Here is a 23,433-nt window from a genome sequence, read left to right as displayed (position 1 = left end):
CGGTTTCCTCCGGGTGCTCCGATTTCCTCCCACAGTCCAAAGATGTGCAGGTTAGGTGGATTGGCCATGATAAATTGCCCTTAGTGCCCAAAATTGCCCTTAGTGTTGGGTGGAGATCTTGACCTTGGGTAGGGTGCTCTTTCCAAGAGCCGGTGCAGACTCGATGGGCCGAATGGCCTCCTTCTGCACTGTAAATTCTATGATAATCTATGATTAATCCAGGACAAAGGTTCGGCACAGCATCGTGGGCTGAAGGGCCTGTTCTGTGCTGTATTTTTCTATGTTCTATATTCCATGTACTACCGGCCGGTGATTGGGTCAGGAAAGAGCGGAGCAGAGTGATTGACGTAAATTCTGCAAGGGATTTCAAAGTTGTCCTGTCCCTGATTGGCTGTTAGAGACTCGCTCATCATTTTGCCCCTCCATCCATCGTCATTTGGGGGCCCTGTGTCGAGGTGCAGTGTGTTTCATTGTAAATCCATCCCTGGCCTCATCCCAAAGACTGCATCTTACTTTGTATTACACTATAGAGTGTCAGCCTTTACTATGTGCTCAAAGAATTGAGAGTGTGGACATGGGGCGAAATTCTTCGGTATCGGCGCGATGTCCGCCGACCGGCGCCAAAAACGGCGCAAATCAGTCCGGCATCGCGCCGCCCCAAAGGTGCGTAATCCTCCGCATCTTGGGGGGGCCGAGCCCTAACCTTGAGGGGCTAGGCCCGCGCCGGACTGATTTCTGCCCCGCCAGCTGGCGGGAAAGGCCTTTGGTGCCCCGCCAGCTGGCGCGGAAATGACATTGCCGGGCAGCGCATGCGCGGGAGCGTTAGCGGCCGCTCACGGCATCCCCGCGCATGCGCAGTGGAGGGGGTCCCTTCTGCCTCCGCCATGGTGGAGACCGTGGCGAAGGCGGAAGGAAAAGAGTGCCCCCACGGCACAAGCCCACCCGCGGATCGGTGGGCCCTGATCACGGGCCAGGCCACCGTGGGGGCACCCCCCGGGGCCAGAATCGACCCGTGCCCCCCCAGGACCTCGGAGCCCGCCCGCGCCGCCTTGTCCCGCTGGTAAGAGAGGTGGTTTAATCCACGCCGGCAGGACAGGCATTCTAGCAGCGGGACTTCGGCCCATCCGGGCCGGTGAATCGCGGGGGAGTGGGCCCGCCCACTGGCGCGGCGCGATTCCCGCCCCCGCTGAATCTCCGGTGCCGGAGAATTCGGCAACCGGCGGGGGGGGGGGGGTGGAGAATCATGGTCTCAGATGCCAAATTTGCAGTCTATTGAGCTGCAGCTGAGAAAGGAAGCTAAATGAATTAGTCATCCAAGATAATATATAAAACAAAAATATATAATGCATATTACAAGGGAGCTACAATTTTTGAAATTTCACATTTACAGAATTAATACATAACACTTTAATATTACAGGAGCAATGAGAGAAAAATGCATCATGCGTTGTAAATTAACAACTTATTAAAATAATCGAGTAACAATCTGCATCTCAATCATAGAAAATAATACTTTCTCCTGTTATATTTCAATCATTTCACAAAAAAATCCGACAGGACATCAATTAATTGGTGCACACAGTTGCTGGTAAGGCATTGGGGTGTGTGGGGCTTGTTAATTCTGTGACGTCTGGGCATGCTTTCACATTATTTCTTCCTCCCTGTGGTGGTAGGTCTAATGTTGTGGGGATGTTGCGACCATCAATTCACACGAGACGGAGAATTGAAGTAAACAGTGGTTTTAATCAGCTAGAACTGTGCCTGCCTGTGACTGCTCTGTACTGAGTGCCGCCTACAGGCTGCAGCTCTATATACCTCCCCCGAGTGGGTGGAGCCACTGGCGGAGCCCACAAGGGCATCAACATAATACAATACAATGTAATGCAATTACAATGATGAATGGTAGCAGTAATACATTCACCACAGGGGAGCTTGCTTATTTTGTAGGGGTAGGGGGAGGCATGGTGGCTCAACAGTTAGTAATGCTGCCTCACGTGAAGGGCAGCACGGTGGAGCAGTGGGTTAGCCCTGCTTCCTCACGGCGCTGAGGTCCCAGGTTCGATCCCGGCTCTGGGTCACTGTCCGTGTGGAGTTTGCACATTCTCCCCGTGCTTGCGTGGGTATTGCCCCCACAACTCAAAGATGTGCAGGGTAGGTGGATTGGCAACGCTAAAATTGCCCCTTAATTGGAGAAAATGAATTGGGTACTCTAAATTTATTTTAAAAAGTAATGCTGCCTCACAGCGCCAGGAACCCGGGTTCAATTCCGACCTTGGGTGACTGTTGGCGTGGAGTTTGCACGCTCTTACCATGTCTGTGTGGGTTTCCTTCGGGTGGTCCGGTTTCCTCCCACAGTCCAAAGGAATGTAGTTTAGGTGGGTTGGCCATGATAAATTGCCCCTTAGTGTCCAAAAGATTGAAATGATATGAAATGAAAATCGCTTATTGTCACAAGTAGGCTTCAAATGAAGTTACTGTGAAAAGCCCCTAGTCGCCACATTCCAGAGCCTGTTCGGGGAGGCTGGTACGGGAATTGAACCGTGCTGCTGGCCTACCTTGGTCTGCTTTCAAAGCCAGCGATTTAGCCCAGTGTGCTAAACAGCCACGGATTGGGTGGGGTTACGGAGATGGGGTGGGGGACTGGGCCTAGGTACAGAGGGGGCAAGTGAAGACTCAATGGGCTGAACACTCTCCTTCTACATTGTAGGGATTCTATGAGCCTGGAGCTTCTGACTACTCAGAGGCACACTGCGCCACTAGACCTATTTTTGGCTGCATATGGCCTATGCCAAAAATACATGGCGAGATTGGCAAACAAAATCTTCTCAAGGTCACTGTTAAAAAATAAGGGGCCTGATTTAAACTGGACATAGGACAAAGAACATGGAACATACAGTGCAGAAGGAGGCCATTCAGTCCATCGAGTCTGCACCGACCCATTTAAGCCCTCACTTCCACCCTATCCCTGTAATCCAATAAACCCTCCTAACCTTTTTGGACACGAAGGGCAATTTATCATGGGCAATACACTTAACACGCACGTCTTTGAACTGTGGGAGGAAACCAGAGCACCCGGAGGAAACCCACAGAGACACAGGGAGAACATGCAGACTCCGCACAGACAGTGACCCACCGGGGAATTGAACCTGGGACCCTGGTGCTGTGAAGCCACAGTGCTATCCACTTGTGCTACCGTGCTGCCCAATGAGATGAGGAGAATTTATTTCCTCTGAGGCTTCTGAGTCTCTGGAACTCTCTTCCTCAAAAGACGGTGGAAGTGCAAGCTTTATATATTTTAAAGGCAGAACTGGAGAGATTCTTGATGAGCAAGGGGGTGAAAGGGTATTGGGCTAGGCAGGAATGTGGGGTTGCGGATAAGATCAGATCATCATGAATGCCGGAGCAGGCTGAAAGTGTCGGGTAGCTTACACCTGCTCCTAGCTCGTATGGTCACATGTATGTTCGTATGTGGAAGATCAACAATGATATTTAATTAAGTATATTTGGAGGTCAGAAACATAAAAATGTACAGACAAATAACAGAAAAGTATGTATGTGGAAGTTTTAGAATGACATTTCAAAATCTTTTACCATATATGATTGAGGAGGTTCCTTTATTTTCCCTCTTTTTGAAGTCACGCCCTACCATGGCCTCGACCGATGTGGCTGTACGGCCATTATATCCACTGAAGTGTACAAGATGCTCTACAAGATGCACTGCAGCAACTCCTTTGACAGCCCCGGTGACCTCTACCCCTTAGAATGACAAGGCACATGGGAACACCACTGCCTGCAAGTTCCCCTCTAAGCCATAAACATCCTGACTTTTAAGCAATTTGGCCATTCTTTCACTGTAGCTGTGTCAAATTTCTGGAATTCCCTCCCTGACAGCACTGTGGGTGTACCTACACCAAATGGTCCACGGCAGTTCAAGCAAGTGGCTCGCCAGCACCTTCTTGCGGGCAATTGGGGACGGGCAATAAATTCTACTCTTGCCACATGCCGTGAGCGAATTGCTAAAAAAAAAGGTGAAGTGACTAGGATGGCAGCCCTTGCAATTCCCCCCTCCTCGCCCTGGCCCCACACCTCTTGACAACTCCATTCGGTGGCACCGGTCAGATGTTGGACTCTCGCCAATGTGAAGAATTGTGGAGAAATTTGCATTTTCCCAATTGTCACCATCGTGCCACTCAACTGGTTCCTGTTGAAAGAACTTCAAAGAAACAAAATTGGTCAGTCAACCAGCTACTCAAGAACAGCATTCTCCCCTAATCTAACAAGGGAGAAGGGGGGAGGGGGGATGGTGGGGGTTGAGAAGTCACTGTGGCAGGTCTGCTGGATGTAAAAGTCCACTTTCCTCGCTGGCTGTCCCATCCGGTGGCCCTTGGTCTCCTGCGTCGGGCAAGGTCTCTTTCGGCTTTAATGGCGCTGCGATTGCTGACTCCAGCTTCCTGCACTGCTGCACGAAAGACACGCTAACGCAGAGCTTGCTGCTGGAAGAGCTGTACGAGGCGCTGGGTTCCTTTTTCTTGAGCCACACTTTGACAAACGTCCTGAATCCTTGCCCCACAAAAATATAAAGCAAGGGGTCGAAACAGCTGTTGGCCACGGCCAGGCACAAGGTCGCCACAACGGATTTGCGGAGGATGTGTTCCAGTTCGCAGTCGATGGGGTGGTGGAGGACCAGGAAATGCAAGTGCACTGTCCTTTGGATATGGTAAGGCAGGAAGCAGAGAAAAAACACCCCCAGGACCAGCACAATCATGGCCAAATCCCTCTTGACCTGCCTTGACTGCCAGCTTATTCGCATTAAGTGCTTTATCATCAAAGAGTAACAGACAAGAATGATTGCAAAAGGGACAAGGAATCCAACGGTCAGCGCAAAGTAATTCATCTTTGTGATGCGACTCCAGGAAGCCACGTGCACAGGATCAAAGCATTTGACTTTACCTTCGAAGGTCTGGCTCCCTGCCAAAAGGAAGGGAGCCGTGCTCACGCTTACAAATAGCCAGATGACGATGCACACAATTATGCACCGCCGGAAAGTGAACACCCTTTGATGCCTTGTGTGATGCGCCATGCACAGGTAGCGAGATATGCTGAGGCAAGTCAGGAATAGGATGCTGCAGTACATGCTGACGTAGAACGTGTAGGTGGAGATCCTGCACAGAAAATCTCTGAATGGCCAGTCACCCTTTCTGGCATAATAGACAACCCTCAAGGGGAGACTGAAGGCAAAGAGCAGGTCAGCAACAGCAAGGTTCATTAGGTAGACGGTGCTGGCATTCCTACTCTTAGCGATGCGGTGGAACACAAACAGAGCCAATGAGTTCGAGAGGAAGCCAACGACAAACACAATGCTATACACGGTAGAGTAGACCAAGTATTTGTACTGGGATTTGTCCAGGCAGGATCCATTTGTTTTGTTGCCACTTGTAGAACTTTGGTGAAGGACTGTGCCCTGCATCTTCCTTTTCTTCTCTCTGTCAAAAACATCAATAGTTATTTTGTTAGTCACCAGTAATGTATGTGTGTGTGTTACTCACACTCAGTCCCAGGGTCAGAAAGGTATAGGGTGGAGATCCATTCCAGAGGCATGAACACCTAATCCAACTCCACCCTCTCAATGCACCCCCGAGGGACTGCACCACAGATCCAGGGGTCATCCTTTAGTTGCAATGTTAAACCGAGGGCCCCCTCTATTTTCTTTCAGGATACCGAACCAGGCCCCAAACAATTTGCAATTCGTGAAACTGTGAGGAAGGGATACTTCACCCCCGGAGTGATGACTCTGGCCAATAGGTATCTTTTATGTTGAAACACATTTTAAATTAAAAACAGAATTAACCACGTTAACATCAAAGAAATAGCTTTACAATTAACAGTTAAACCGTTCTTAAATAAAAAGAAAAGCTTTAACTTACACATTCACCACCCATATTCCAACAAAGCAACAGTTAAAAAGCCACTCATAAATAAAGTTAGCAATCAGATTTACTTGCTGTTCTCTGTGCAGACCTTTGGAGAGAGAGCCGTTCAGGAACAGCCTGAAAATCTTTCTGTTGTGTCGCACTCAAAACATATGGCAAAACTGCCAAAACTGCAGACAAACCTGGTTCTTCCCATTAATTACATCATCTGTATCCTACTAAGATGTCCCATGACCTTTTCAGCTTAGACTAAATCCCACTCCCTCATAACGCATCTATACTTCAGAGAATCTCCTTTCCACAAACAATATTCCATTAGTAAACATATGTAAACAAGTAAGTAAATGGTTAAAATCAATGATTACTATACCTTTACGACTCCTTAGTCACTGCTTTAGCAGACATAATGACTGTATGTAATTGAACCCAGGTTTTTTTTAATAACAGTACTGCAACAAAATATAAGATATAATGTAAAATGCTTCCTACTTTCATCGCTTCTCAGGTGGACACAAAATATCCCACAGCACTATTTTGAACAAGGGCAGCAGGGAGAAAGAAAGAAAGAAACCCAGATCCCGGAGGTATAGCAAGTAAGTACGTCGATATAAAGAATAAAGTTACGCACAACACAGCGAGGAAGGTTTGCATTGGCCAACAGAATTATGTGCATCTCAGGCATTGAATTCTCAGCTTCAGACAGGGTCAGGAAAAGTAAGATAGGATAGAAAGCCTCCTGTGCTGTGTAGTAACACCTCGCTTTATCCCTCGCCTACTGTTATCGGTGGATAACCACATGGATCAGTGCTCGGGCGACAGCCAATCACATTCTATAACAATTATTTAGTTGCTGGGCCAAATGTCATATTTCAAAAATTGCTGACAACACAAAACTAGGTAGCAATGTGAGTTGTTGAAGATGCAAGAAGACTTCAAGGGGATTTCACCAAGCTAAGGGAGTGAAGAAGGGATATGTGGAATATAATGGGCGGATTCTCCCAAAAAATGACTAAGGGTGCAATTCAATGGGGAAAAAAATCTATGTCCGGTTTTGGGCATGTTTAGGGGGGGTGTTCCTCAGCAGCTGCATTGCCAAGTAACACCTCGCTATTCAACAGCATTTGGCTATTTTTTTGGCCTCAGGGAGTCTCTCTCCACCGAGGCCACACTTGAGTTATTCCCTACCGACGAGCTCAGCATGAAAGGCTCCTCGCAGATCGGGGCGCAATTTTGTCCGGCTGACCTGATCTTTCACCCCTATTTCAGCACCCCCCTCAGTTTTTGTGCCCCCACCCCCCACCCCCATACACAATCTCTGAGAGGTGCCCAGGAGCAACCCCCCCCCCCCCCACCCACCACCTGATATGGCCCGATTTCTGACAATGCCAACTTAGGACCTGGATACCCTGGTACTGCCACACTGGCACTCTGGCAGTGCCCCTGTCAGCCTGGAAGTGCCACTCGGGCACCCTGGCAGTGGCAACCTAGCACCTGGGCATCCTGGTACTGACACTCTGGCACTCTGGCAGTGCCCTTGGCTGCCTGAAAGCATCACTCATGATGGACAACCTCCCACATCACTAATGTTCCGTGTGATCCCGCCCCTCTCATCACGCAGGCATGAGGGTGACCTGGCCCCAGACCCATCCATTCTTATGGACACTGAGGGGCATCCCACCCTTGCAAGTGAGCATACCCCTCTATGGGGCCACTGAGGGGTCCACACTTTCATTCCCCCCTTTAAGAACCCCCCCTTCACGCCCACCTTCATAACCCCCCTTCATAACCTGCTCTCACACCCCCATTCTTCAAGAAGCCCCGTCACCCCCCCTTTCAAGGCTACCTCAGGCCCTGCACCTTGGCAGTGCAACTGGCACACTGTCAGTGCCAACATGGCAGCCAGACACTTACCCTGGTGCCCTGGCAGTGCCAACCTGACAACACTGCAGTGTCAGGTTGGCAATGCCAGGGTACCAGGTTGGCACTGCCCTGATACCATGGGCACTGCCAGGGCACTGCCTTGCCCTGTCCCCAACCACTCGGGAGGCTCCGAACCCCCAGTGGCCATCATGACTGGTCTCCGTTTGTGGAGACCAGTACTAATTCGTGCCGATTTGAGGACACCTTGACTGCAGGTATCCAGGAGAATGTAGCCTCAAATGGTCTGCGCCTATTGGCTCATTTAAATGTGATTATCAAGCTCACGGCCAGTGAGGGCATGATCCGGATCGCGCTTGGCGTAGCGAGTTGGGTGCATCGAGATCGGCTCAGCGTCCAGCACAAAAAATATTTGGGCCTCTTCCGCTATGCAGCGGGGTCGGTGCTGGGCACAATGGGGTGGGAAAATTGCATCCAATGTGAATAAGAGTCACCTTTGGTCATCAAAAAACAGAGAGGCAGAGTTTTTTCTTAAATGGCCAGAAGTTGGAGAGTTTAGCTAGCCAAAGGGACCTGGGTCTCCTTGTTCATGAGTCACTACAAGTTAGCATCCAGGTGCAGCAAGCAATTCGGAAGACAAGTGGTATGCTGGCCTTCATGGCAAGGGGATTTGACTACAGGAATCTTGTTGTCTTGCTGCAGCTGTGCGGAGCCTTGGCGAGACTGCACCTGGGGCTGTATTTTACATGCATCTGCAAGGCATGTTTTTGGTGGGGGGAAGCATGTAAAACAGAGTGGGGTGTCCACCCCACCTCCTTCCTGCTCATCCCCATAGTACAGGGGGGGGTGAACAAGAACAAAGAAAAGTACATCACAGGAACAGGCCCTTCGACCCTCCAAGCCCGTGCCGATCATGCTGCCCGACTAAACTACAATTTTCTACACTTCCTGGGTCAATCCTGGGAGAATGGGAACCAAAGTCGACAGCATGCCAGCCATACATAAATAGATCATCAAGAGTATATTTGGCTTGTTGCCAAGTCAATTGACCCCTTTATTAACCACCCTCACCATTAGACGCTAGGGTTCAGCAGTCGGGCAGGAGTAGCCAGCCTGATTTCCGGGAAGGAAGGGGTGCATGCTATCTTTGGGAGCTTCCCATTGCTGATTTGGTAGGCGGGAGGGGGATGAGGAGGGGAGGAGGGGTAAGGGTGACGGGGGGGGGGGCGGATCCCCTCAGATAAAACTCCCCTTTCTTCCTACCCACCTGTTGCTATAACCACATCACGCACACCTTTCCACCCTCACCCCGCCCACCTTCCTAACATGTCCAAATCTTCCCTGCCCAAGACGTCAGGTTTACCTGACTCTGGGATCCATTGGACTTTCTTCTTGTTCCTGACTGCGATCCCAGCAGCTTCCACTCGTGCGCTCTTGGAGCTCCTGGAGCTGGTGGTGCTACGAGCTAATCGGATTGGACAGCAGCTCCCGAGGGTGGGGATTCTTCCCTGGTGAGGGATGGAAGTCTTACACTGCCCCTAGTTATTCCAGCCACTGTGCATTATATCTGAAGGGTGGGCAAGGCATTGAGCAGGTCAGAGGGGAGGCAGGAAGCGGTGGCCTAATGGTATTGTCACTGGACTAGTGAACCAGACACCCAGAGTACTGCTCTGGGATTCCAGGTTCAAATCCCGCCACTGCAGATGGCGAAATTTGAATTCAATAAAAATCTGGTGTTAGAAGTCTAATGATGAAACCATTGCTGATTGTCGTAAAAACCCATCTGGTTCACTAATGTCCTTTCGGGAAGGAAAACTGCCATCCTTACCCGGTCTTGCCTACATGTGATTCCAGACACGCAGCAATCTGGTTGAGTCTTAACTGCCCCCACAAGGGAAATGCGGAATGAGCAAAAATGCTGGCGCAGAATGCAATGCCCACGTCCCATGAACGAATAAAAGAAAGTTCCACTTTAATTATGCTTCCAGACTGCTGCCTCACGGCGCCGAGGTCCCAGGTTCGATCTCGTTTCTGGATCACTGTGTGGAGTTTGCACATTCTCCCCGTGTTTGAGTGGGTTTCGCGGGTTTCGCCCCCACAACCCAAAGATGTGCAGGTCAGGTGGATTGAACAAGCTAAATTGCCCCTGAATTGGAAAAAATGAATTTGGTACTCTAAATTTAGTTTTTAAAAAATTATGCTTTTTGGGACTTGATGGGTATGGTGTTGCAACTTCCTCCCAATCCCCCCCTGCCCCCCTAATATCCGGCCCCTGGGGCATTGTGTACAGTTTTGGTCTCCTTATCTAAGGAAGGATATACTTGCCACAGCGGGTGATCAACAGAAGTTCCCCAGATTAATCCCTGGGTTAGCAAGGTTGTCATCTGAGGAGGAATTGAGGCAATGGGACCTATATTCTCTCGGGTTTTGGGGAATGAGAGCTGGTCCCATTATAACCGACACAATTCTTACAGAGTGTCGCAGGGTAGATGTAGACAGTGACTGGCCGGTGAGTCAAGAATTAGGAGCTACAGTCTCAGAATAAGGGGAAGGCCATTTAAGACTGAGATGAGGAGGATTTCCTTCAGTCAGAGGGTAGTGAGTGTTTGGTGTTCTCTACCCCAGAGAACTGTGGACGCTCAATCATTGAACACGTACCAGACAGAAATCAATAGGTCTCTGGATACTAGTTACGCCAAGGGTTGTGGGGAGAGTGGGGGGGAAGTGAAGTAGAGGTAGATGATCAGTCGTCATCTGGTTGAATGGTGGAGAAGGCTCGACTAGCTGAATTGTCTGCTCCTGCTCCTATCTTCCAAGAATTTGCATCCCCCCACAGGCGTCATGTAATATGATTTTTTTTCCTCCCTAATTCCCTCAGCAGGTGCCTTGTGGCATAGATCCAAGTCAAGTGATTGGAATTTTCAAACGGGTGAGGTCCTTACACCTGACAGACAGAGGAAGCCTTCATCTCATTAGTTTGGGGTAAATCAGAAGCCAAATCTCACTGCACTGCATCTCCCAGTTTCACAATGAAGGGACCCGTTAATCTTTTAATTGTATACTAATTGTGTTTAATAGTAAGTAGGTGGGGTACATTAATTGGAGTTTCACTTGAGCACACACAAAGAGGAACTTCCTGAAATGGTGGTTTCATTAAGTTAGCAGGAAAGTGTCTCACTCTAATTAATTACAGGACTGAGGTAAAGATTTACTTCCACCAACCGGTTTTCTGGAATAAAGCAGCTTCACTGGGAGCAGTGACGGAAGCAGTCAGCACACATTCAGTTTCCCTCTGCTCATGAGGAACTTAATTCAAACTCTTTGACAAAGAGTCATTGGACTCGAAACGTGAGCTCTTTTCTCTCCCTACAGATGCTGCCTGACCTGCTGAGATTTTCCAGCATTTTCTCTTTCGTTTCAGATTCCAGCATCCGCAGTAATTTATTTTTATCCAGTGTTTAACTCACTGCCATCTCTCTTCCAGGAATGCCTACTCTGAAGAAGTACTGCTCTTCACTCCGACAGGATTTCCGCATGTCCCTTCCCCACTATCCACCTTAACTACTTTCCATTTCTCTCTTAGTGTTGGACAAGATATTTACCAAGACTCGCTTCCACAGCCATATTTCCTTCCTCAGTGACTGTCTTCGTCTCTGACTTACCCCACGGGGATTTCAACTTAAATTCCACCCTGTATGTAGCCTCCAGGATTACAGGTACCTCCATGATATACAACTTTCAGCATTCAACATTTAGCACGGTAGCATTGTGGATAGCACAATTGCTTCACAGCTCCAGGGTCCCAGGTTCGATTCCGGCTTGGGTCACTGTCTGTGCGGAGTCTGCACATCCTCCCTGTGTGTGCGTGGGTTTCCTCCGGGTGCTCCGGTTTCCTCCCACAGTCCAAAGATGTGCAGGTTAGGTGGATTGGCCATGATAAATTGCCCTTGGTGTGTCCAAAATTGCCGTTAGTGTTGGGTGGGGTTACTGGGTTATGGGGATAGGGTGGATATGTTGACCTTGGGTAGGGTGCTCTTTCCAAGAGCTGGTGCAGACTCGATGGGCCGAATGGCCTCCTTCTGCACTGCAAATTCTTTGATAATTCTTCCAACTGCTGCTCTCGCTGCATCCTGAAAGCCACACTCAGTGCCATGCGCCGCCACATGAAAACACTCCACATCTCTCTCCATCAGCACCGTCTTACTCTCTCTCTCAAAGCTGTCCCTGTCCCCAGTTTCATTTCATCCTTCGCATCATTCGACTCCTTAACAAGAATCTTCTGTTTCTTACAGATGTTAAGGAACGCAAGCTTCAACAACTCATCAACACCACTGCCCATCCTAGGCCCTCCACCAGTCCCCATTTCTCCCAGTCCCAGCCCTTGCCGCGTGTTCACCATACCCTCCGACCTCCCCCTCTCTGAGGCTGAGCGTGCTGTTCTCAGCAAAGGACTTAGCTTTGTACCCTTATGTCCCCACCTCAATGAATTCTGGGTTCGACATGATGTTGAACTCTTCTTTCGCCGCCTTCGTCTCCGTGCCCACTTCTTTGGGCAAGAATCCTCCCCCCATTCCACTGATCCTTTCATGTGCCTCCAACATTCTGCCTCCAAGTGGACCCCCCCCCCCCCCCACCCCCCACCCCCCCGCTAGGACAATTACCTGCCCTCGATCTTTTCATTGAGAACTGTCAGCGGGACATTGGCCGTCTTAATTTTTCTGTCCCCCTCACCCATTCCAACCTCTCTCCTTCCGAACTTTCTGCTCTTCACTCCGTCAGGTCCAACCCGACTCTGTCATCAAACCTGCCGACAAAGGGGACTTCCGGTTGCGGCCATGCCTGGATAGGTCGCACGTTCGGCAGCTCCCGCTGGGAACGGACTTTTGGGCTCTCTAGAGGGACCCCAACAGCAATTGTTTGACGGCTTCCAGTGTGGGAAGGTGACAGCAAGGTCCCCCCGACATTATATGGATTGGACTAGGAGTGGAGCGGTGAAAAAAGGGATCTTGGAGCAGCGAAAAGTGAGAGGGAGAAAGAGGAAGATGGCGGCGGGTGGAGACCTAGCGGCATGGGCGCAGTGGCCGCAGGAGCAGCAGGGGTTTCTTAGACGCTGCTTCGAGGAGCTGGCGCCAATGAAGGCGGCGATTGAGAAGCTAGTGGAGACCCAGAAGGCCCAAGGGGCGGCGATCCGAGAGGTGCGGCAAAAAGCCTCGGTGAACGAGGATGAGATCTTGGGCCTGGCGATGAAGGTGGAGGCACACGAGGCGCTGCACAAGAGGTGGGCGGAAAGATTTGAGGACCTGGAGAATAGGTCGAGGAGGAAGAATCTTCGGATTCTGGGTCTCCCTGAAGGAGTGGAGGGGCCCGATGCCGGGGCATATGTGAGCACGATGCTCAATGCGCTGATGGGCGCGGGAGCCTTCCGAGGCCCCTGGAGCTAGATGGGGCGCACCAGGTCCTGGCAAGGAGACCGAAGGCCAACGAGCCACCAAGGGCTGTAGTGGTGAGGTTTGACCGCTTTATGGACAGAGAGTGTGTCTTGAGATGGGCCAAGAAAGAGCGGAGCAGCAGGTGGGAGAACAAGGAGATCCGAATCTACCAGGACTGGAGTGCAAAGGTGGCTAAGAAGAGAGCTGGCTTTAATCGGGCTAAGGTGGTGCTCCATCGGAAGGGGGTGAAGTTCGGTATGCTGCAGCCAGCGTGATTGTGGGTCACGTTCCAGGATCAGCACCACTATTTCGAAACGCCTGAGGAGGCTTGAAGTTTTATACAGACTGAAAACTTGGACTCAAATTGAGGGTTTTTGTTGTGTGGGGGGATGTTTGCTGTATATATGGTTTTAACTACGTGTAAGGAATGTTCCTTTGGTTGGCTGCTGGATGGGGATGGGTGAAGGGATTTGATGGGGAGAGTGTGGGCGTCGGTGCTGGAGGGAGGGGAGGCCCGGGGATGGGGAACTGAGGTAAGGCCGCAAAAGGAGCTGCGCCAGAGGGGGCGGGGCCGGCTCAGGAAAGCGCGGGCTTGTTCCCATGCTAGGGAAGGACGGAGGTGGGGGTCGGGGGGGGGGGGGGGGTGCGGTACTGGAGAGGAGCGCACACTGACTGCCAGGGAGGAGGGGGAAGGGGGATTCCCACACTGGGGGGGTCGATGGGAAGGCGGGAGAGGACAGGGAAAGCAGGAGTCAGCTGACTTACGGGAGTGTTATGGGGGGAGCAAAAGAGCTAGATATGGATCTAGCGGGGGGAGGGGGGGGGGAAGAGAGGGGGCATAGGGTTGCTGCTGCATTGGCCAAAGGGGAACTGGAAATAGGAGAGGTGGTCGGGGCGGGGTTCGCCGTCTGAGCGACTGGAGGGTGCGGGAGGCGCGGGCACGTGACTGGCCTAGAAAAGGAGATGGCTAGTCAGCAGCAGCCCCCCAATCCGGCTGATAACTTGGAATGTGAGGGGCCTGAATGGGCCGGTTAAGAGGGCCCGAGTGTTCGCGCACTTAAAGGGACTGAAGGCAGACGTGGTCATGCTTCAGAAGACACATTTGAAGGTGGCAGATCAGGTCAGGCTGAGAAAGGGATGGTAGGACAGGTATTCCATTCGGGGCTGGATGCGAAGAACAGGGGTTGCAATACTGGTGGGGAAGCGGGTGTCGTTTGAGGCAAAGAATATTGCAGTGGATAATGGAGGTCGATACGTGATGGTGAGGGTTGCAGGGGGTGCGGGTGGTACTGGTAAACGTATACGCCCCGAACTGGGATGATGCGGGATTTATGAAGCGCATGCTGGGTCGGATTCCGGACCTGGAGGTAGGAAGCTTGATAATGGGGGGGAGTTTCAACACGGTTCTGGATCCAGCATTGAATCGCTCTAGGTACAAGACTGGGAAGAGGCCGGCTGCGGCCAAGGTGCTTAGGGGGTTTATGGACCAGATGGGGGGAGTGGATCCATGGAGGTTTGCCAGGCCCCTGGCCAGGGAATTCTCATTCTTTTCCCATGTACATAGAGCCTACTCCTGGATAGATTTTTTTCTTTTGAGTAGGGTGCTAATCCCGAAAGTGGAGGTTTCTTGGACCACGCCCCGCACTGGGTGGAGCTGCAGTTAGGAGAGGAGAGGGATCAGCGCCCGCTGTGGCGTCTTGATGTGGGATTATTGGCGGATGAGGAGGTGTGCGGGAGGGTGCGGGGGTGCATTGAGAGATATTTGGAGGCCAATGACAACGGAGAGGTGCAGGTGGGGGTAGTCTGGAGGCGTTGAAGGTAGTGGTCATGGGAGAGTTAATCTCCATCAGGGCTCACAGGGAGAAGAGAGAGGGCAGGGAGAGGGAGAGGTTGGTGGGGGAAATCTTAAGGGTGGACAGGAGATATGCAGAGGCCCCCGAGGAGGCACTACTCAGGGAGCGGCGAAGCCTCCAGACGGAGTTTGACCTGTTGACCACAGGGAAAGCAGAGGCACAGTGGAGGAAAGCACAGGGGGCGACGTACGAGTATGGGGAGAAGGCGAGCCGGATGCTGGCACACCAGCTTCGTAAGAGGGAGGCAGCGAGGGAGATAGGTGGAGTTAAGGATAGGGGGGGGAATATGGTGCGGAGTACGGTGAGAGTAAATGAGGTATTCAAGGACTTCTATGAGGAGCTGTACAGATCTGAGCCCCCAGCGGGGGAAGAGGGGATGCGACGATTTTTGGATCAACTGAGGTTCCCGAGGGTGGAGGAGCAGGAGGTGGCTGGTTTAGGGGCGCCAATTGGGTTGGAGGAGCTGGTTAAAGGATTGGGGAACATGCAGGTGGGGAAGGCCCCGGGCCAGATGGGTTCCCGGTCGAGTTTTATCGGAAATATGTGGACCTGCTAGGCCCGTTGCTAGTGAGGACTTTCAATGAGGCAAGGGAGGGGGGGACCCTGCCCCCGACATGTCGGGGGCGCTGATCTCTCTGATCCTGAAGCGGGACAAGGACCCACTGCAATGTGGGTCGTATAGACCGATCTCGCTCCTCAATGTGGATGCTAAGTTACTGGCAAAAGTGCTGGCTACGAGAATTGAGGACTGTGTCCCGGGGGTGATCCATGAGGACCAGACGGGATTTGTAAAGGGCAGGCAGTTAAACACTAATGTGCGGAGGCTCCTCAACGTGATTATGATACCATCGGTGGAGGGAGAAGCGGAGGTAGTGGCAGCTATGGACGTGGAGAAGGCCTTCGACCGGGTGGAGTGGGAGTATCTTTGGGAAGTGTTGCGGAGGTTTGGGTTTGGGGAGGGGTTCATCAGCTGGGTCAGGCTGCTATATAGAGCCCCGGTGGCGGGTGTGGCTACGAATCGGCGGAGGTCGGAGTACTTTCGGCTGTACCGAGGGACGAGGCAGGGGTGCCCCCTGTCCCCCTTGCTGTTTGCATTGGCAATTGAGCCTTTGGCCATGGCACTGAGGGAGTCCAGGAAATGGAGGGGATTGGTCCGAGGGGGAGAGGAACACCGGGTGTCGCTGTATGCGGACGACCTGTTGCCGTATGTGGCAGATCCAGTGGAGGGGATGGCGGAGGTCATGCGGATCCTAAGGGAGTTTGGGGACTTCTCGGGCTATAAGCTCAACGTGGGGAAAAGTGAGCTCTTCGTGGTGCATCCAGGGGACCAGGGAAGGGGGATAGACGACCTACCATTGAAGAGGGCGGAAAGGAACTTTCGGTACTTGGGGATCCAGGTGGCTGGGAGTTGGGGGGCCCTGCACAAGCTCAATTTGATGCGGTTGATGGAGCAGATGGAGGAGGATTTCATAAGATGGGATGTGCTGCCACTCTCGCTAGCGGGCAGGGTGCAGTCGGTTAAAATGATGGTCCTCCCGAGCTTTCTCTTTGTGTTCCAGTGCCTTCCCATTATGATTATCAAGGCTTGTTTTAAGCGGGTAGGTAGGAGCATCACGGGTTTCGTGTGGGCAAATAAGACCCCGAGGGTAAAGAGGGTGTTTCTGGAGCGTAGCAGGGACAGGGAGGGCTGGCGCTGCCGAATCTGTGCGGCTATTATTGGGCAGCCAACATGGCGATGATCCGAAAGTGGGTAATAGAGGGAGAGGGGGCGGCATGGAAGAGGTTGGAGATGGCGTCCTGCAGGGGCACGAGCCTGAGGGCGCTGGTGACGGCACCGCTGCCGCTCTCGCCGACAAGGTACACCACGAGTCCGGTGGTGGCGGCAACGTTGAAGATCTGGAGGCAGTGGAGGCGACACAGGGGTGAGGTGGGAACCTCGGTTTGGTCCCCGATTCGGGAGAACCATCAGTTCGTCCCGGGAAGGATGGATGGGGGGTTTCGGAGCTGGCATCGGGCAGGGATTAGAAGAATGGGGGACCTGTTTATAGATGGGACGTTTGCGAGCCTAGGGGCGCTGGTGGAGCAGTTTGGGTTACCCCCGGGAAATGCGTTCAGGTATATGCAAGTGAGGGCGTTTGTGAGGCGGCAGGTGAGGGAATTCCCATTGCTCCCGGCACAGGGGATTCAGGACAGGGTGATTTCGGGTGTATGGGTCGGAGAAGGCAAGGTTTTGGCGATCTATCAGGAGATGAAAGAAGAGGAGGAGGCCTCGGTAGAGGAGTTAAAGGGCAAGTGGGAGGAGGAGCTTGGGGAGGAGATAGATGAGGGTCTGTGGGTTGATGCCCTGAATATGGGTTAATTCCTCTTCCTCTTGCGCCAGGCTCAGCCTAATACAATTTAAGGTTATTCACAGAGCGCATATGACAGGGGCGAGGTTGAGTAGGTTCTTTGGGATGGAGGACTGGTGTGGGAGGTGCTCGGGAAGCCCGGCGAATCACGTCCACATGTTCTGGTCGTAACCGGCACTGGACGGGTTCTGGAGGGGTGTTGCGAGGACTATGTCCAAGGTGGTGAAAGTCCAGGTCAAGCCGAGCTGGGGGTTGGCACTATTTGGGGTAACGGATGAGCCGGGTGTGCAGGAGGCGAAAGAGGCCGGTATCCTGGCCTTTGCGTCCCTGGTAGCCCGGTGGAGGATCTTGCTATTATGGAAGGACGCGAAGCCCCCCAGTGTGGAAGCCTGGATAAATGACATGGCAGGGTTCATTAAGCTGGAGAGGATAAAGTTTGCCTTGAGAGGGTCTGCGCAGGGGTTCTTCGGGCAGTGGCAACCGTCCCTAGACTATCTCGCGGAGCGTTAGGAGGAGGTCAGCAGCAGCAGCAACCCAAGGGTGGGGGTGGGGGGGGGGGAGTGGAGGGTGTCTCTTTCGTGGGGGGGTGGAATTCGGGTGGGTGGGGGGGGGGGGACTTCCCCAAGGGTACCTTTGAAAGTCTTATGGGGGGGTTACTATATACAGGGGAAACCCAATGTATAAGTTCTGTATTATTTTCGATTGTTGTGTTTGTGTTCTTTTTTCTTTTTGTTATGGGGGGTTTGTTAAAAATTGTGTTGGAAAAATCTGAATAAACATATTTTACAAAAAAATTTTAAAAACTGCCGACAAAGGTTGTCGTCTGGCGCACTGACCTCTACCTCGCAGAGGCTGAGTGTCAACTCTCGGATACTTCCTCTAACCTCCCCCTGGACCATGATCAGACCACTGAACATCAAGCCATTATCTCCAACACCGTTAGCGATCGGGGTGCCTTCCGCCTACGGCTTCCAACCTCATAGACTCCCAACCCCGGACCACCCGCTTTTACCTACTTCCCAAAATCCACAAAAAGGACTGTCCCAGCAGGCCCATTGTGTCAGCATGCTCCTGCCCCACCGAACCTATTTCCTCTTATCCTGACTCCATCCTCACTCCTCTGGTCCATTCCCTCCCCACCTACATCCGGGATTCCTCTGATGCCCTGCGTCATATTGTCAGCTTCCAGGTCGCGGGCCCTAACCGCATCCTATTCACCCTGGATGTGCAATCTCTCTACACCTCCATCCCACACCAGGATGGCCTGAGAGCTCTTCGCTTCTTTCTCGAAAAGAGGCCCGGACAATTCCCATCCACCACCACTCTCCTCTGCCTGGCTGAACTCGTTCTGTCTCTCAACTACTTCTCCTTTAACTCATCTCAAAAAAAAAAAAATGGGCTTTGACAAAGAGTCATCGGACTCGAAACGTGAGCTCTTTTCTCTCCCTACAGATGCTGCCAGACCTGCTGAGATTTTCCAGCATTTTCTTTTTCGTTTCAGATTCCAACATCCGCAGCAATTTGCTTTTAATTCAAACTCTGCCGCGCCAGTGAGTTGGACATGCTAATGCTCCCAGAAACTGGTCCAAAACATCCCTCATTCTTAGGCAGGGGGAAGGGAGGGAGAGCTACATCTTCGCTGAACATCCTTCTGGTATATTTTGTTGCCGGTCAGGGGAAAATCTGATCAAGAGGATCAGTTAACATACGATGAACGTCTGAGGATCCTGGGATTATATTCATTGGAGTTTAGGAGGTTGAGGGGAGATCTAATAGAAATTTACAAGATAATGAATGGCTTAGATAGGGTGGATGTAGGGAAGTTGTTTCCATTAGCAGGGGAGACTAGGACCCGGGAGCACAGCCTTAGAATAAAAGGGAGTCACTTTAGAACAGAGGTGAGGAGAAATTTCTTCAGCCAGAGAGTGGTGGGTCTGTGGAATTCATTGCCACAGAGGGCGGTGGAGGCCGGGACGTTGAGTGTCTTGAAGACAGAAGTTGATAAATTCTTGATTTCTCGAGGAATTAAGGGCTATGGAGAGAGAGCGGGTAAATGGAGTTGAAATCAGCCATGATTGAATGGTGGAGTGGACTCGATGGGCCGAATGGCCTTACTTCCACTCCTATGTCTTATGGTCTTATGGTCTTATCACTTTTTATTATTAATTTATGGCCGTAAGCATCGCTCGCAAGGCCAGCATTTGTTCCCTTGAATATTAAGGTGGAGGTGAAAACCCTTCATGAATCGTTATCATCCTCGTGGTATAAGTACATTCACAATACCTATCCAATTAGTGCCACACTCCACATTCCTTTTCCAACAGCCCTGTAAAGTCATTGAAGGTGGCAGGGCCGGGAGAGAGAGCAGTTAATAAAGCGCACAGTATTCTGGGCTTTTTTAATAGGGGCAAAGAGTACAAGAGCGAGGAGGTTATGCTGAACCTATACAAGACACAGGTTAGGCCTCAGCTGGAGTACTGTGTACAGTTCTGGGCACCATACTACAGCAAGGATGTGAACACATTGGAGAGAGAGCAGAAGGAATTTATAAGAATGGTTCCAAGGATGGGGGACTTCAGCTATGAGGATGGATTGGAGAGGTTGGGAATGTTGTCCTTGGAGAGAAGAAGGCTAAGAGGAGGTTTGATAGAGATGTTCAAAATCATGAAGGAGCTGGACAGAGCAGAGAGGGAGAAGCTGTCCCCCCTCGTAAAAGGATTGAGAACGAGAGAGCAAAGATTTTAAATGATTTGCAAAGGAAGCAAACGAGATGTGTGAAATAGTTTTTTCACACGGCGAGTAGTTCGGATCTGGAATGCTCTGCCTGGAAGCGTGGTGGAGGCCGATTCAATCGAGGTGTTCAAGAGCGCATGAGATAATTATTTGAATAGATTAACGTGCAGGGGTGCGAGGAAAAGAATGACACTGAATCATGATGCTCGTTTGGAGGGCCGACGCTGACACGACGGGCTGAATGGCCTCCTTCTGCGTCTTAACAATTCTGCGATACCCCTTTTCAAGTACTTAATCAATTCTCCTTTAAAAGCTACTGTTGAATTAATTTCCACCACTTTTTCAGGCAATGCAATCGAGATGATGACAACTCGTTGGGGCTGGTTTAGCACAGGGCTAAATAGCTGGCTTTTAAAGCAGACCAAGGCAGGCCAGCAGCGCGGTTCAATTCCCGTAACAGCCTCCCCGCCGAACAGGTGCCGGAATGTGGCGACTAGGGGCTTTTCACAGTAACTTCATTTGAAGCCTATGTGTGACAATAAGCGATTTTCATTTTCGTTGAGTAAAAAAAAACACTTGGATTCTGTAGGCAATTATCATAAATCAAAATTATCACTAAAACAAATTATTTGGCTAAAGCTGTTCCTGGGGTTCTGCTGCACACAAATTTAACTAAATGCGTTTCCTACATTACAACAGTGAGAAATCAATTAATTAATTGTGAAATGGTTTGAGACATCTTTAGGTCATGAAAGATGCTGTCCATGCAGGTTATTATTTTTATATTATGTCGCTCCATATCATGGTACATCCATTAGCATTGTTTGTGTTGAAGATACACAGAATTAAGCCCCGTTCCCCGGTCAGAGCACAGAATAACGGATGATTTTAAGCCAGTGACTAAAATACATGCTGCAGCTATATACTTTGCACGTTTAATGTAAGAAAACATCCCAAGCTACTTGCAACAAAACCGGTGCAGTGTTATTTGTTCATGGGCTGTAGGCATCGCTGGCTAGGCCAACATTCGTTGCCCATCCCTCACTCCTAATTACCCTTGAGAAGGTGGTGGTGAGCCACCTTCTTGAACTGATGCAGTCCATGTGGCGTAGGTACACCCACAGTGTTGTTCTGGAGGGATTCCAGGATTTTGACTCGCGATGGACAAGGAATGATGATGAAATTCCAATCCAGGATGGTGTGCAAATTGACTGGTGGTGTTCCCATGCACCTTCTGCCCTTGTCCTTCAGGGTAGAGATCATGCATTGGGCAGGTGCTAGTTGCTTTCTTCATTATTTTCTTCAGCAGGACATATGTTGTGTGAATCTCCTTGTTCCACGCTGCCTTCCCTTCCTCCCGTAGCCGAGATGTTCCCAAGGAGCCTAAATTGGTGCTCACTAAACATAAACCTCTTGAATCACCTCCTCTACTCTTGATAATGTGCTTCCTTCATCTCTTTTTACAGCAGCTTATGGGTTGTTTACCAGCTTTCTGGATATGAAACGATGACAGTAGTCCTAATAATGTGATCTAACAGCTGGGAGAGCTGGGAAAGCTTTGTCCATACTAAACATGCACAGACCCATTTGTAAAGAATTAATTGCTCTGATCCTCTATCATAAAAATTTGCCTATTGAAAATGAGTGGGTTGCAACAGCTGAAAACGACGCACCACAGGTTATAGTCATTTGTTACTCAAATTGTGATCTTAATAACCATCTGGAGGGCAGAACATGACAAAATACAGGAGTCCGGGACATTCCTGAATGATGCAAAACATGGAGTTTCAGCAACTCTAGGAAGTCCATCTGAACTTCCACATGACAAACTGTTTCTACTGCTGGGAGGGCCAATAACCAAAGGGACGCAAATCTAAGATCATCGGGAAAAGAGCCAATTAAGAGATGAGGTGAATTTTCTTCCCGCAGCGACTTGTCACGATCTGGGATGCCGCTGCCTGGAATGGCGGCTGAAGCAGAATCATAGAATCATAGAATTTACAGTGCAGAAGGAGGCCATTCGGCCCATCGAGTCTGCACCGGCCCTTGGAAAGAGCACCCTATCTAAGCCCATACCTCTACCCTATCCCCACACCTCCATCCCATCCCCGTAACCCCATCTAACCTTTTTTGGACACGAAGGGCAATTTATCATGGCCAATCCACCCAACCTGCACATCTTTGGACTGTGGGAGGAAACCGGAGCACCCGGCGGAAACCCACGCAGACACGGGGAGAACGTGCAGACTGCGCACAGACAGTGATCCAAGCCGGGAACCTGGAACTGTGAAGCAACTGTGCTAACCACTGTGCTGTCGTGCTGCCCATCGCAAGTTGCAAAATTTGAAAAGGTAACATTTGCAGGGTTATGGGGAAAGAGCAGGCGAAATTGGACTAATTGGGTAGATCTTTCAAAAGGCTAGCATGGACATAATGAATCGAATGTCCTCCTTCAGGGCTGTAAGATTAGTTGATCCTAAAAATCTGTATCAGCCATCGGCTTCCAAATGCCAGTGGAACGAGCACGGTAGCATTGGGGTTAGCACAATTGCTTCACAGCTCCAGGGTCCCAGGTTCGATTCCCGGCTTGGGTCACTGTCTGTGTGGAGTCTGCACGTTCTCCCCGTGTCTGCGTGGGTTTCCTCCGGGTGCTCCGGTTTCTTCCCACAGTCCAAAGTTGTGCAAGTTAGGTGGATTGGCTATGCTAAATTGCCCTTAGTGTCCAAAATTGCCCATAGTGTTGGGTGGGGTTACTGGGTTATGGGGATGAGGTGGAGGTGTGGGCTTGGGTAGGGTGCTCTTTCCAAGAGCTGGTGCAGACTCGATGGGCCGAATGGCCTCCTTCTGCACTGTAAATTCGATGAAATCTATGAAATTAGCAATCTAGATTTAAAATAATAGTTTTTGAGTTCAGGAGCAGCCTATTAGACATTATTGCATTTTCAACACTTCGTAAAAGGCAACACTCACATTTCAGGTCGTCTCCAAGTGAATTGATGTGTTGGACAGCTGCTGGCTGACGTCTATCCTGCCTGAACCCGATTACAGCTCTGCTTCCACCTCAGAAGGTTTTGCACTGCTATTTATCTGACTAATACCAGTGTGGTCAACAGTGCTGTCTCCACCCACACAGCTTTCACAACACGCAGTTTCCAGGCGACGCCATATCAGGAGTACCATATGTAGCAGGGAACGAAAGGAAAAGAAGTGAACTGCAAAAAACCCAAACATGCAGACATTATGTAGAAAACTCACCGCTCCA

At 50.7% G+C, this 23,433-nt stretch overlaps 1 protein-coding gene across 1 annotated transcript; it reads right to left on the bottom strand.

Moving 5' to 3' along the window:
* Positions 1-1,352: 1,352 nt before the first annotated feature.
* Positions 1,353-23,192, bottom strand: LOC140389575 (cysteinyl leukotriene receptor 1-like). The gene is made up of 2 exons (XM_072473822.1): positions 23,142-23,192; positions 1,353-5,483 (listed from the first exon to the last, which is right to left on the bottom strand). The coding sequence occupies exon 2, from the start codon at positions 5,465-5,467 to the stop codon at positions 4,319-4,321; it is 1,149 nt and encodes a 382-aa protein (XP_072329923.1). The 5' UTR covers positions 5,468-5,483; positions 23,142-23,192; the 3' UTR covers positions 1,353-4,318.
* Positions 23,193-23,433: the final 241 nt, after the last annotated feature.

This window comes from Scyliorhinus torazame, chromosome 14 (assembly GCF_047496885.1).
Source record: "Scyliorhinus torazame isolate Kashiwa2021f chromosome 14, sScyTor2.1, whole genome shotgun sequence".
In the NCBI taxonomy this organism is placed as follows: Eukaryota; Metazoa; Chordata; class Chondrichthyes; order Carcharhiniformes; family Scyliorhinidae; genus Scyliorhinus; species Scyliorhinus torazame.
This window is presented reverse-complemented; position numbering and strand designations above follow the sequence as displayed.

Coding starts and splice junctions, on each gene's coding strand:
- LOC140389575 (XM_072473822.1), bottom strand. CDS start 5,467: ATGCAGGGCACAGTCCTTCACCAAAGTTCTACAAGTGGCAACAAAACA.